Here is a 14,492-nt window from a genome sequence, read left to right as displayed (position 1 = left end):
GGTGTGTTTGGCCATCGCTCTACGCAGCCGAACGCCTTTCCTTCCCCCCCTGGGCTTAAAAGCAGGGCGACTGACAGGGCGTGGAAGCGGGGTGAGCTCTGGAGCCCCGCGTCGCATTATCGACTTCCAGGCAGGGCAGGTTTGGGATCTTAGGAGGACATTTTAGAGGGATTTGGAGAGGAACCGTAGACAACGTTGAGCGCTCAGGGACAGCCATGGTGCTGTGCAGGGGATGTGCCACTACCAGCGTGGGCGCAGAGCCACCAGGAACCCCCAGCGCGTCCGGGCTCTAAACGGTCCGTTTTCTTCTTGAGCCTGAGGAAGGAGCTCAAATGGTTCTTAAGGGTTTTAAACTGGAAGAGGGTAGATTTAGATTAGATATCAGGAAGAAATTTTTCACTCTGAGGGTGGTGAGGCACTGGCACAGGTTGCCCAGGGAAGCTGTGGATGCCCCATCCCTGGAGGTGTTCAAGGCCAGGCTGGATGGGGCTTTGAGCGACCTGGTCTAGTGGGAGGTGTCCCTGCCCATGGCAGGGGGGTTGGAACTAGATGGTCTTTAAGGGCCCTTCCAACCTAAACCATTCTATGATTCTTACACTAAAGACTAAACCTTGTAGCCACTTTTTTGGGGTTGGTTTTTTTTGGTGGGGGAATAAACAAGAAAACTCTGCTGCTTCTGCTATTCCTCAAAGCAGAATTCAACTCACTGCCAACTCCATATCCTGATGCTACTTAGAGAAACTTAATTATTGCCAATGTTAATAGAGCACTTTTGCTCTATAATGCCTATGTACAACTAAGCTCTTCTTTCAAAGCATGCAGTCGTCTTCCTGTCATGGGAACTCAAGTTCCTTCTGCTTTTTGGTTCTATCAGCTAGAGTGTGTCAAGCCAGTGAAGAAAGATGAAGGACAAGCTCCAGCTTCTTACGCTTTTTGTCATTGTTCAGATTTGTTGCACAGGCTGCAGCAGTTTCTAAACATGTGTAAAGCACTCAAAGGCAGAGCAGCCACTGAAATTAATGTTTAGCTTGTAGTATCTGATGATTTTGCATTTTAAAAAAAAAGAAGATATGTGAATCTCCTAAGCACTAACCTAAGTTTGTAGTAATGAGTATATTACAGAGAGTCACTATTCTTGTTTTGACCTGAAAAGGCCTATGTGTCATCTTAAAGATAATGTGAGTATGCAATTAATGTTGCACGTGGACTGAACACTAGATTTGTTTAAAATCCTGAATTTCCATCTGTGGCAGTCGGCAGTGGTTTTTGGTAGTCCAAATATAAGATGAAGAGTAAAAACAAAACCAGTTTGGATTCAGACATGAATGGAATTAACCAAAAATGTGGTATTTTCATTTAAATCACCTAGATATTTCAAAGTTTGTCCAGCTTGTTTTTACTGCCACCTTAAATTACTTTATTTAATGAAATATACATGGGAAACCCCAAAACTGAAATTTCCCCATGCGGTCATATGCGTATCTGGATATAGACTGTGAAGGAAACATGAGTTTTCTTAAATGAAGGTAGACTTCTAAAATTAGTTTGCTTGAAATCAAATCTTTGTGGAGATTTGTTAGAGCCTGCCAGTTCACCTGCTATAAATACAGTTTCTGTTCCTGCTTTTCCAGTTCTTCCCTCTATTGTATTGTTGCATAAGAATCGGGGCAATGGTCAAACATTGTTGAGATCCATGGCGCGGGCAAGTACTGCCCAGAGCAGGTACAGCATGAGACAGAGCAGGTCAGCTTCCCTCCACAGTGTCTCTGGCTTAGGAGTCCTATAAGAACTCCCTCTCCACGGCAAGGATTTCCACCGTGGCCTGTTCGGCCCTTGGCTTCTCACTGGCAGCTGTGGCAGAGGTTGGTCAGAGAGATTTTGAACCATCTGCTCTTTAGTAACTGCTCTGGGAGTAAGCAAACAGGCCGTGCAGAACAGCGAAGAGCCTTTGGGGCATGATAATTTTCAGCCCTGTGATTGAATCACAGATTGTTTGGGTGGGAAGGGGCTGCACCTCCTGCCAAGCACAGGGTCAGCAGCCCTGGGCTGCTTGACGCTTTGTTCAGTCCAGCCTTGAAAACCACCGAGGGTGGAAACTGTGCAGTTTTTCTGGGCAACCTGCTGTACTGCAGGAGTGTCCTCAAGGAAGAAGTTTCTCCTCACATGCAGTCTGTACCTCAAGTTATGACTGAAGCTGAGCAAGCTCATTTTCTTCCCCTCCTCACAGCACGAGTCCCCAGCCATATGACCTCACGGTGGCCCTCCACTGAGCTTGCTACAATTTGTTGACATTTTTCTTGTATTGGGAGCCCAAAACTAGACACAGTATTCCAAATGTGCTCTAACAAGTGCCAAGTAACGGGCAATAATCGCTTGCTTCTCTCTTCTGGCTAGGCTTCTGCTGATGCAGCCAGTATGCTGTTATCTTTATTACCACCAGGGCACAATGCTGGCTCGTGTTTAGTGTACTGCCCAGGTCTAGACGGTGATCATGAACTAGCAGGTCTTTCAGAGAGCATCTCTGGGCTCTCCCTCTCCATACTGAATCAGGATGCCCATTTGTCACATGCTGTGGTGAGTCACTGCCACGATAACACCCTGACAGGCTTGCAGCCGCATGTGACTGTGAGCTGTCCACAGTCATGGAGCCCAGTGTTTAGCTTTCTGGTGGAATTACGAAATGTGCTGAGCCAGGGTGATTTTGCGACCTAACAAACCTACCTTGCACAGCACCTAGGTTTGCTAAGGCAGCACGGGACAGGATAGGGTCAGTGGGATGCTTATGTCTGCCCGCTCCCCCCGCTTCTTAAAATTTGTAATAGTAGCTCCAGTGATGGAAAATGAAACCATTTGCTCCATCCTCTGATTCAGGGGAAGGGGAGGAGGGAGGACTGAATCAACTGTGCTTTCTGGGGCTGTGGCCTTCCTTGCATCTTAGAGTGCAAAGTTGTTGGGAGCACTTTGATTTCCATATGGCAAAAAACATGTTTACGAAAGCATCGGACTAGTTGATCATTGAAGGTCCCTTCCAACTGAACTATTCTACTCTATCCAAACATCATTATTTAACTTTTGACATACTGTTCACAGCCTGGAAGAAGCGTGGAGGTATGACCTCTGAGAAAAGATGTCCAATATGGTCACGGCTCCCAGGGACAGGTTGGCCACTGATCAGCTGTCTCGGAAAGGCAGCAGAGTTTGGTCCTGCACTTTCTTGGTGCTGGAGAGGTGGGAGAACGTACCCTGTTACAGGAATTGTTTCTGTTCCTTCTTCACCTAGAGCACCCGAGTAGTGGCAAATGGGCACTTGTTTTCCCCCAAGGGAAGCAGGTGGGATTCAGGCAGGATAGCAAATGTATTTATTCTCCTTGAATTTAGGAAGAAAGGGAAGTACACCATATAGCTGGAAAGAGAAACTCACTACTGGTACTGTTGCTCTGGCAGTGGAGGGCAGGCTACGTAATGATGCGGTGCGGGAGGTAAGGCCTTCTGGGTAGAACGGAGCTTACACACTCCCAAGACTGATTCATATTGCCCTTGTAAACAAAGCCTGAAATCTTCTGCTTTCCTGACCAAGAATTTTTTTGCATCGCCATGGGGTTCTAGAGAGCCAAGTGTGGGAAGTAAGAGCTGCAACTCATATGAGTTCATGCCTCCCTCTGGGGTATTGGGCAAGTTATTCTGACTTCTTGAACAGTAGTTTTACACTCTGGAAACTGGGATGATAACTCAGAAGGTATTATGGTTCAATTGGTTTTTCAAAAATATTTGCAGTTTGAAAACATAACAGATTCCAGCTGACATGCTAGAAAAACTGTCAAGTAAGTGTGGTAAAACCTCAGACTTGGGTAGTTTGCTTTCAAAGCTTGATTTTTGGATGTCTGTCTGTTCTGTGATGCTGGGTCTGTAAGAACTTGTTTTGAACTTGAAAAAGGAGCTAATGCTGAAGACGTCCCTTTTTCTTGTTATAAGAATGTCTTTAAAAAGACATATATTCTTGTGCATGTAGATACTGAACCACTTCACATTTGTTCTTAAATATACAGGACAGAAAGCAAAGCTGAGACATCGACAGAGGAAATCATTTGTCAAAATAAATCTTCTAGAATACCCACATAGTCCTCTGTTGGAAGCTCCAGACTTGGTGTCAGTCTGTGGCAAGTGAATCACACCGCTGTCTTGGCTTTGCTGCCTGTCTAGATTTCTGGCCTTGCTTTAACACAAAACTTAACATTATTCATTTTTGATCTTTTAATAACTTGGAAAAGCAGGAACTCTGTGCCTGAGAATTCAGCAGCAGTGACCTGGAGGGTACTGAGGCACACCAATAGTGTGGGCCTTAACTCCTAAATACTTGACTCTCGCATCAGTCTTAAATAACCTATTGTTTCCTTAAGGTGAAACCTCAACTAGAAGAAAAAGAAGGGAAAACGTTTGATGTCTTCACTGCAGTGGAGTTTAAAACTCAGGTGGTTGCTGGAACAAACTACTTCATCAAGGTAGAAGACACTGGCCAATGGGATTTTGTTTTTTTAAATTAATATGTATAGTATTTGGAATGCTGTTGTGTTGGTTTGGTTTTTTTTCTTTACTTACCTACAGAGGGATGGTTGTGATCTGGCTTTAATAAGAAAAAAATCTGTACGTTAAAAAAAAAAAAAAAATCCCCCCGCCCGTATCCCTCCCTGTATTAAATTGAGATAAGAGTACTTCTCTATTTTCATAAGGACTTTTACTTTCCAGTTATTTTGTGAAACTTGGTTTAGGGAATAATTACACATCTGTGATGTTGAGCACTAACATTGCATTAAGTGAAGTCAAGATGTGTGAAGGTAAAATATCAAACGTGCTCTGACTCTACCTGTAGTGATGTCAGACACAAAAACAAGCAACAGTGATCAAAGCATTTAAGTGCTTGTTGTGCCAATAAGATTAGAGCATTTTGCATGTATTTAATATATTCATCACCTCTCTGCAACTGTGATTCCCTACCTGTAAGTTCCCTATCTCGGGCATAGGAAGGATTAACAAGCATAGAAGGATTAGGTGGTAATTCCACAAAGTCGTGACTCCCAGTCTGGTTTAAAACAAGACCACACTGTCTGAGATGATGGTTTTTCTTACTGCCTCTCTGCTTGTCCATCCTCAAAACACCCTGGTCTACACCATCCCTCCTGCTGAAGGCTACTGTCACTCCATGGCACTCACTGATTTTCATGCTTTGCAGGTCCATGTTGGCAATGACGAGTTCATGCACCTGCGGGTGTTCAGAAGCCTTCCTCACGAGAATAAGCCACTGAGTCTCCACAGTTACCAGAGCAGCAAGATGAAGCACGACGAACTGACTTTTTTCTAGCAAGCTTATCTTGTGCGTTTTCCTAATGGTTTCTTATGTGCGTTTTCTATAGGCTGCAAAATGTTGATTCCTGTGCCAAGAAAGGAGAAAAGAAAGTGTCTTTTTTTTTAAACTTAATGCTGGAAAAAACAATTTCTTTTATGCCATTCCCTTCCTGTGCAATATCTAAATTTTAGAGTCACACGGCTCTCCTTTCACCTACACTAATGCAAACCCAAGTAGCTGCGCTGACTTCAGTTAACTGGAATACTGTGGCTGAGTCCCGTTGGTGGACTTCCTTGGTCTGGAAACTGAAAGGGGAGTGACACTAGCACTCATGTATTTACAGAAAGGAGCAAGAGGAAAACCAGAATCTTTCCTATGCTGTTTCGCAAATGTGCATATATCTGTAGATTTAAATTGTACTATGTGTTTTGTTGGCAAGACCTGAGGAGCAACTTCAGCTGATGCAATTTTGAAAGCAAGAGAAAGAGGAGGATTATAGTCTTTTGAAACAAGCATTCCCTTGGTAATCATGTTTATCCTCTTGCAGCAGTAGGATATAATGTCCAGTAGAGGGTGTATGAGTTAAAAAATGAAAAACCCAGCTTGCTTATTTTCTTAGTCCTAAGGAAAAGTCCTGGAAAGGAGCTTAAGCTGGACAAGCATTTCTGCATTAATAACAATAAATACTTCTCTTGAATCAAGGTGGCATATTTGACTGCTGTTTCACTGTTTCTCTTTACTGGTTTTCAGTATTGGTTATTATCTTGCTCAGAGTTGTGGGGTTTTTTTTTCCATGAGTGTTTTTCATATTCTGGATAACCTTATGTTTATTCTGTGCTTTAATTAGAAATACGTTAAATTGGTGAGGGACATGAAAGGCTTCTGCAGGTGTATCAGCAGCAAAAGGAACACTAAGGAACACGTGGGCCCTCTGTGCTCAGTGGAGCAGGGCACCTGCTGACAGAGGACACAGAAGAAGCTGAGGCACTCAATGCTGCCTTTGTCTCGGCCTTTACTGGTAGGACTTGCCTTCAGGAATTTGAGGTCCTTAAGATGAGCAGGAAAGTCTGGAGAAAGGAAGAATTTCCTCAGCAGAGCTGGATCAGGTTAAGGGAACACTAAACTGGACTTAGACAATGCAGTGGCACTTGAGGAGATGCACCCATGGATGCTTAGGGAGCTGGCTGGTGTCACTGCAAGGCCACACTCAATACCCTTTGAAAGGTCATGGGCATCAGGGGAGGTTCCCAAGGACTGGAAGGAAGAAAATGTCACTCCTGTGTTCAAGAAGGGCAAGAAGGACAATCTGGAGCACTACAGGCTCATCAGCCTCACCTCAATCCCTGGAAAGCTGATGGAACAAATAATCCTAGGAACCATTTCCAAACATATTATGGACAAGAAGGTGAGTGAAAGTAGTCAGCAGGGATTTACAGCGGCGAAATCATGCTTAATCAACCCAACAGCCTGAGATAAGTGTCTTGGCAAGGGAGAGAAGAGCTGTGGGTATTAGTTGCCTTGAGTTTAGTAAGGCTTTGGATACTGTCTTCCGTGACTTCTCATAGCTTGTGCTAGGTAAGTGGACTGCAAACTAGCTGAACTGCTGTGCTCAAAAAGTTGACCAGGACATAGTCCAGCTAGAGGTCAGTCCCTAGTGGTGTACCCTAGAGATCAATATTGGGACAATACTGTGTAACATCTTCATTAATGATCTGGATGATGGGACCATGCACATCCTCAGCAGGTTTGTAGATGACACAAAACCAAGAGGAGCAGCTGATACACCGGATGGCTGTCCTGCCATTCAGGGGGATGTCAGCAGGCTGGAGAAGCAGGCAGGTGGGCATCTCGCCACTGTCAACAAAAGGAGATGCGCAGTCCTGCTGCTGGGAAGGAAGAACCAGTACAGGCTGAGGCCTGGGAGCTGGACGCAGCTCTGCAGGAAAGGACCTGGGAGTCTTCCCATGGGATACCTTGCGGCAAATGTGGCCAGCGGTGTCCATGGGCTGCAACAGGAAGAGCACTGTCAGCAGATTGAGGCCAGTCTTCCACCATGTTCAGCACTGATGAGGCCACGTAGGGCATGCTGTCCCCTGTGCTGGGCACAAGCCCCTACCTGAGCAGCTGCTAACAGGAAAGTATTTTTGTTGTGGACTGAGCTTGGCCTTTGTCACCTCAGAGCTCAGTTGAAGACTGCTCTCATTGAAGGTGGCTGGAAGGAAGGAGGGAAGGAATGAGCTCCACAGCTCTCCAGTAAAACACACCCTCTAAGTCAGGATAGTCACTCCCTGCTCCGGGGGCACCTTCAAGGAGCTCGTTCCTGCCCCCCTGCTGTCCAGCTGCACTTACAGAGGGAGACACAGTAGGCTTATGCCCGAAGGATACTCAGGAGGCCCAAGTTTTGCCTTCAGAGCATGTCTGACAGTGGTTTGGAAAGAGAAGCTGAAAGGGGTGTGCTCTTCCTTACACTTGCAGTACCTCAGGTGGCACAAACAGCCTTCAATAGTATTTCAGAGCCTACTCGAGCTTTAGCCAGGCAGCAGACCTAGACATGACACACAGTAGATCAACAAATAGATTTCAAAATTTATTTTATTTTCATGCATTTACTGACACAGGCAGAATCCACATGCAACTTGCAGAAGTGAGGTGCCATTCCTCATCTCTCAGAAGTAGGTCAGAGGATCATCTCTGGTTTTGCCAGTCTGAAAACCGGCAAGGCTGAGACGTTGGTTTTCATGAGGAAGGCTCTGAAACACCTTTAAGTGGACATACACGGCATCAGAAAGTTGGACCTAGAAACCAAAATGGTGGGAAAGTGAGGATCATGGGTGACGCAGGTTCAAACAAAAGGATGCTCTGTACGTACATCTTAGCTCAGGAGCTTAATTTTAGGTGTCTCCATTTTTACTTCAACAGCTCTTAACCCAACTCTGGGTAGTAATTGGTGGCAGAAACTGTCTACACCTGAAGAGAACTGAATGGAAAATGAGTAGGACTTCTTGGATGTGGAAGCACTAGAAGGCACAACAGTAGAAAGGTTTTGATGGCGTCCTGTTTAGGTCATCAGAATCCCAGCACATCAGCTTACAGCTTCTTGGGACACACTGGGGTAAGGGTACAAGAGACAATGAGTAAATCCTAATTATTCAGGGGTGGGGCAGAGATGCAGAGACAGTGTCAGCTCCTAGAAGGTACAGAAAGATCTATCCAAAACCTGCGCATGGTCCGAAGAAGCAATGACAACCTGAAAGCCAGTATCCCTTGTCTTCAGAATTACTGCAAACGCGAGTGCCTGAACAGACAACTTGAGCCATATTGACAACGTGACTCCCACAACTCTGCTTGTGGGAGTGAGTGGGAGTGGCTGAAATACTATTTAAAATAAACTCACCTTCCCCTCCAGAAAGTCCTCACAGAAAGACTTCCTGCAGAGTTGTGCATAATTTCGTACATACAGAGCCAGGCACACAGGTGCTAAACTCTCACTGTGTGAGGTATGTAGTATCGAGGGAAAGTCTAGTGCCTTAGGCTCTGAGAGGTTTTTACATGCTTTCTGGTGGCTGCAATGTGGCACTGTGGTTGTCTTGGTCTGGATTACTTCTCAGGTGTAAGTCTGCTAGTAAAACATTAGTGATGTGGAAAATTCAGAAGTATAAAAGAATGAATCTTGTGATGGAGCTCATTTCTGTTAATGCTATAATGAATAACTGTTTCCTGTCACTTGCAAGGGGATTGAGTGCACCATGAGTCAGTCTGCAGGCAACACCAAGTTGGGCGGGAGTCTTGATCTGCTCGAGGGTAGGATGGCTCTACAGAGGGATCTGGACAGACTGGATCAATGGGCCGAGGACAATGATATATGTGTTTCAACATGGCCACGTGCCGGGTCGTGCACTTGGGTCACAACAACCCCATGCAGCGCTACGGGCTTGGGGAGGAGTGGCTGGAAAGGTGCCTGGCAGAAAAGGACCTGGGGGTGCTGGTTGACAGCAGCTGAACATGAGCCATCAGTGTGCCCAGGTGGCCAAGAAGGCCAACAGCATCCTGACCTCTATCAGGAATAGCGTGGTGAGCAAGACTAGGGAAGTGATTGTTTCTCTGCACTCAGCACTGGTGAGGCCCCACCTCGAGTACTGTGTTCAGTTTTGGGCCCTGCACCACAAGAAAGACCTTGAGGTGCTGGAGTGTGTCCAGAGAAGGGCAACAAAGCTGGTGAGGGGTCTGGAGGACAAGTCTTATGAGGAGTGGCTGAGGGAACGGGTTGTTTAGTCTGGAGAAAAGGAGGTTTATCAGTCTCTCAGCTACCTGAAAGGAGGTTGTAGTCAGGTGGGGGTCGGTGTCTTGTCCCAAGTAACACACGACAGGACAAGAGGAGATGGCCTCAAGTTGCTCCAGGGGAGGTTTAGGATGGGTATTAGGAAAAATTTCTCACAGAAAGAGTTGTCAAACATTGGAACAGGCTGCCCAGGGAAGTGGTTGAATCACCATCCCTGGAGGTATTTAAAAGACATGTAGACATGCTGCTTAGGGACATGGTTTAGTGGTGGTTTTGGCAATGTTAGGTTGATGGTTGGACTTAATGATCTTAAAGGTCCCTTCCAACCTAGATGATTCTATGATTCTAAGTTATCATTCACATGTGAAGAAGCACAGTGCACATCTTATAAGTTTTTTTTTTTATTCTCATTCTACATTAGTGCCAAAGAGAGGAATTTTGTAAGCATCTGGAGATAGTCCCTAACTCTATTAGTCACATCAGATGGTTTTCAACTACATTTGTTTCTCTTTCTTGCTAGAAGCCGCTATACAAGTCACTTACATTGTCTAACTACAAAGCACTCCTTCCTATAATATATACAAACCTTAATAAAGTAGTTTATCCCAGCAACCACCTGAGTCCGATACACTATGGCATTAAAGATGCCACATGTTCTGTTTGCCTTGCTTTCAAATTGTGCCTTCACCTGGAAAAAGAAAGGGAAATATGGTTGGCAGGTTCATATTTAAGCTTTCCTTTCACATCTACCACTCAAATTTTCATCCTTTCAGATACACTCCCTTAATGAAATAAACCCAGAACCCCCCAAATAATTCCATTTACACCAAGACCTCCAGCCCTCTTTCCTAGCATTGCCTCCAGCATTCTTTCAAATCCTGTTAGAATTAGACTTCCCAGTTCATTTCCCCCCACCCTAAAAGCTGTCCAGCTAAACTGTCTCCCACTCAGTACAGGGAAATGGCTACCTGCTGCCATTTTAATTCTTTGCCAAAGGAGTGTCACTCGCAGCCTGTTCAGGCTTCCTCTGGGCCAGGCCAACAGCACGTCAGTGCTTCTCACCACCCCGGTCTCACAGGAACTCACAGAATTCATTAGCTTTCTCAGCACATCCACCTACAGCTGGCTGCCACTCCCATGGCATTCCTTCCTAGCAGGCAGGTCTTGGAAAGCACCCTAGGAACATCCAAATCAACTACTTTCAGACCGTCAGAAATTATCATAATATTCAGGCACTTCAAAATATCTTACTCTGCCCTTCTTCTGAGCTGCTTCCACAGGATTTCTGTCCCAGGGACGTGACACCTATACTTTCAACTCGGGAGCTGCTAACTCTTAGCATACCTGAGAAACTTTAACTTCCAACCCTCTTCCAGCTGGATGGGTTTGGGGGCTCTAGGATGCTCCGAAGTGGCAACTTTTGATACATATTATTGTGTTACTCCTTTCTCAGAACAAAACAAAACAAAACAAAGCCAGGTCTCTCCAGTTTTACGATCTCTCCCAACCTCTGACCACTACATCCCACATTTGTTATTTACAGACAAAGCCTTCACTAAAATCAGGCAGGCAGACAGCTCCTAAATCCTCAGATGGAAAAATATAACATCCCTAAGCTCTTACGTAACAGCTCCTTAAACCTAAAACATTCCGCAGTTTTGGGCAACAGTTGTAAAACAAAGAAACAATAAATAACATTCCCCGGCTCACTAAGGATGACTACAGATGAGACACGGGTGTAAGTAAATAATTATGTAATCCCAAGAGCAGACAGAGTTTGGGCATCCCAAGGTCTACAGATGCTCTTCACGACTTTGCTCAAATCATATGAATTGCTTCCGGGCTTAGCAGAGCACATAATCCCACAGAATTGCAACATTAAAGGGTGACACTGCTATCTGGCTGGAAGCAGAGCAGGACTGCCCCAACGTAAGGTTTGTCTCCACAAGAATATTTTCCTTAGAGAACTGTTTCAAAGCCTCTGCAGTGGAGTTTGAGCTTTTTCAAAGGGAACAGACCAGGGAGAGTTATCTCTCCCGTGCCCAGCACAAGGCAAAAATTTCACCTTGCAGAAAGAAAGAGCAAAGAATAATTTATTTTCATTTTCCCAAAGTTACTGAGAAAGGAAGAACACCAAAATTAAGATCGGTCCTCTTCGGGAATCAAACAGAAAATCTGTACATCTGCATTTCATATTCTGTATTTGCCCTCTACTTGGTGAGCATTAGCACAGCCTGAAACAAGCGTTCACATTTTTAAGTGTATGATTGCTCACTGACAGTTCATAACTGTGGTTTCATCGCTGATACACACTGCAATAGGGTAGGATCTTTCTATCACCTGTAACACAGCCTAGCATTAAAAACACAGCTTGGCACCTGGCATGCTACACTGTCCTAGCAGTGTTCAAAGGAGGCCCTCAAAGGAGCACTGTGCCACATCAGGCACCGTGGGGTGAATCAGTTCGGTTGGACTCGATGATCTCAAAGGTCTTTTCCAACCTAAATGATTCTATGATTCACAGGCTCATTAGTCAAATTTCACTGCCCCCAGCTGGCAGGAATCATCACCCTCCGAAATGCAAATACACAAAGGTGCCACAAATCCTTGCCCAGGGAATTTCTGATCTCTGCAAGTGCTGCTCCTTCAACTACTTCTGACAGCACAGGAGGAACAGCAATACTGCTCCTGAGTAATTCAATCAATACTGCTCCTGAGTAATTCAATCGGTGTCCCCCAAACAATTTTAGATAATCCTTTTCTCTTTCTGTTCTGCAGTAAATTACCTCCCCTTTGACTAACCTGTTATCACATACTCCAGCCCTCCCCCACGTACGCATGCCCAACTCTGGCAACCCCAGCTGTGACTGACCAATAAAGCCTTCTACAATGGAAGAAGGCTCAGAGGAACTGGGCAAGGGCCACATGCCTATGCAACTCAGAAAATAATGCAGGGTGGGACTGACCACAGGTTTTGCAAAGAAGCTGACTTTATCTCAATACAAAGGGGACCAGAGGGTGTTTTAGATAAACTGCCATGTCAGTTGAGTGGATCAACTGGTGGTGTAACAGGGAGCTCATTAAAAGAATGTGAACGCCTCCCTAAGTTAGCCAGACTGGCATGGGGAAGTGAATACGTAGCTCTGCCCAACACAGAGTAGAAAAACTAAATAACAAACAAAAGAATTTCAAAGAAAACAGTGGGCTTGATCTGGCTTCAACCCATGTACTCCTTCCTGGCGACAGACGATGTCCAGTGTCATGACAGTGAGCACGTTACAGAGATCAGTAATGGAGATCACATTGGTATTGTGATTGAACTGGGTATTGCAATTGTTTTATTTTCCTAAGGGTAACTTAAATCTGTATTGTTAACAGTGTATTTGTATCACTCTGCTAAATCAGAAACCGCATGTAACATCAAGTATCTTCAAATAAGTAAATCTGATATTAAACATTATACGCTCCACGTACTGGACTCTGACACCAGCCTACACAGCTTATTTACAGATCTCTCCTGGTGGCTCTGCCCCTCCGCATGCACAGCCCAGCTCACCTTAGTCTGGTTTCATTGCTGCCTGGTCTTAGCCTGCAGGCTCGCAGGAGATGTGGAATGGTGCCGGTGCAAACTCTGTCCTCTATGGCATAGCAAAGGAGGGAGCTGGGAGCCCTGTGCACACAGGTGTGTGCAGCGGTATTGGCCAACATGTTCAGCCCCACTACTTCCTATTTTTGTTTCCTCAAGGAGGGCATAAGTTATGCTTCGTGCAGTTGCCAGAGGGGAAGAGCTCGCCTTTCAGAGCTGGGAGGGTGAAGGGCATTGGGAGAGTGGGTACACAAGATGGGAGACGCAAAAAGGAGCTTTCCCATGCCATATTGTTCCACTCCTCAGGATGCATTTCATACTCTTGATTTCAAAAGCTGCTGCACTGCAGGGCACTAGAGGATCTGCAGAGGTGGTGTTGATACAGCTGCTTCCAGGACAGGACCGCTGCCTGTAACCACCCACCATGGCAACTGGACTTACCCTGCCTGCCTTGCAACGAGCTCACCTTGCCCCACTGGCTCAGCATCAGCCCCTGCATCACAGCTGTGACTCTAGAAAACACTAGATGCCAGCACAGAACATGCTCTTTATCCATAGCTTTGTCTTGTATGGATCTTTTTTAAGTGCGTGCTACCACATGGTTTGTCCTATCCATGTCCTTCACTGAGAAATTAATTCTACCCGGCACAATCTTCTCCCTTCCAATACACCATCGTTCATTTCAAACAAGCGACCTCAGTGCTGGCATCAAGTAGCTGGTCTTCGTGCAAACGTTAACTGCAGGTAGCCAGTGCTCTGCCTGGCTATGGACAAGGATGAGACAGAAGTAGTTTGTCCTGGTCTTACCAGTACACTACCTATGCAGAATGCTGCAAAAATACTTTCTGGCAATCAAGGGGACTCCCATTTTCAGCAGTAGCTTCTTCAGTTTAAACACTCGTTCAGTATCCCCACCTGGTCTCCCAGCCTTTACACAAGCTTCAGGACTCAGCCCTTTGCACGCCGAGACTTCATCTTTAGATAGGTCGCAACTCACCTCATTAGCAATATGCTGGACTTCTGGAGTAGCAGGCTTGGTCTCAGATAATCCCCCAGTCATCATCGTGGCAGGAAACTTCTCTGGAATGATGGGTGGTTCCGAAGAGGGAAGTTCAGCGCAGTCTGAGCAGAGCCACTAGGCATCTCATATATATACATATACATATGCATGTGTCATGGAATCATCTGACTTGTAACATATGGAGCCTACCATTGCTGAAATGGAGAAGAAAAGAAATGGGGAAAACGGGGGGGGGGGGGGAAAAGAAATTAACAAATTGATTAAT

The 14,492-nt window shown here is 45.4% G+C and overlaps 2 protein-coding genes across 2 annotated transcripts; one reads left to right on the top strand and one right to left on the bottom strand.

Annotated features, from left to right (window-relative positions):
- Positions 1-1,693: 1,693 nt before the first annotated feature.
- Positions 1,694-5,356, top strand: LOC104293563 (cystatin-B-like). The gene is made up of 4 exons (XM_009893080.1): positions 1,694-1,706; positions 3,379-3,479; positions 4,398-4,499; positions 5,228-5,356. Exons 1-4 carry the CDS (start codon positions 1,694-1,696, stop codon positions 5,354-5,356), a joined length of 345 nt encoding a protein of 114 aa, XP_009891382.1.
- Positions 5,357-8,007: 2,651 nt separating this feature from the next.
- On the bottom strand, positions 8,008-14,269 carry CSTA (cystatin A (stefin A)). Its single transcript, XM_009892611.1, has 3 exons — positions 14,204-14,269; positions 10,207-10,308; positions 8,008-8,136 (listed from the first exon to the last, which is right to left on the bottom strand). The coding sequence occupies exons 1-3, from the start codon at positions 14,267-14,269 to the stop codon at positions 8,008-8,010; spliced, it is 297 nt and encodes a 98-aa protein (XP_009890913.1).
- Positions 14,270-14,492: the final 223 nt, after the last annotated feature.

This window comes from Charadrius vociferus, unplaced genomic scaffold (assembly GCF_000708025.1).
Source record: "Charadrius vociferus isolate BGI_N301 unplaced genomic scaffold, ASM70802v2 scaffold301, whole genome shotgun sequence".
Taxonomy (NCBI): domain Eukaryota; kingdom Metazoa; phylum Chordata; class Aves; order Charadriiformes; family Charadriidae; genus Charadrius; species Charadrius vociferus.
The sequence above is the reverse complement of the archived record's forward strand: the minus strand, read 5'-3'. Positions and strand labels throughout refer to the sequence as shown.

Excerpts from the sequence above, each read along its gene's own strand:
- CSTA (XM_009892611.1), bottom strand. The coding sequence starts at position 14,269 with ATGATGACTGGGGGATTATCTGAGACCAAGCCTGCTACTCCAGAAGTC. Across the intron at positions 10,309-14,203 it reads TCCAGCATATTGCTAATGAG|GTGAAGGCACAATTTGAAAG; the intron begins GTGAGTTGCGAC and ends TTCTTTTTCCAG. Across the intron at positions 8,137-10,206 it reads GGATAAACTACTTTATTAAG|GTCCAACTTTCTGATGCCGT; the intron begins GTTTGTATATAT and ends TTTGGTTTCTAG.
- LOC104293563 (XM_009893080.1), top strand. Across the intron at positions 3,480-4,397 it reads GTAATGATGCGGTGCGGGAG|GTGAAACCTCAACTAGAAGA; the intron begins GTAAGGCCTTCT and ends TGTTTCCTTAAG. Across the intron at positions 4,500-5,227 it reads GAACAAACTACTTCATCAAG|GTCCATGTTGGCAATGACGA; the intron begins GTAGAAGACACT and ends CATGCTTTGCAG.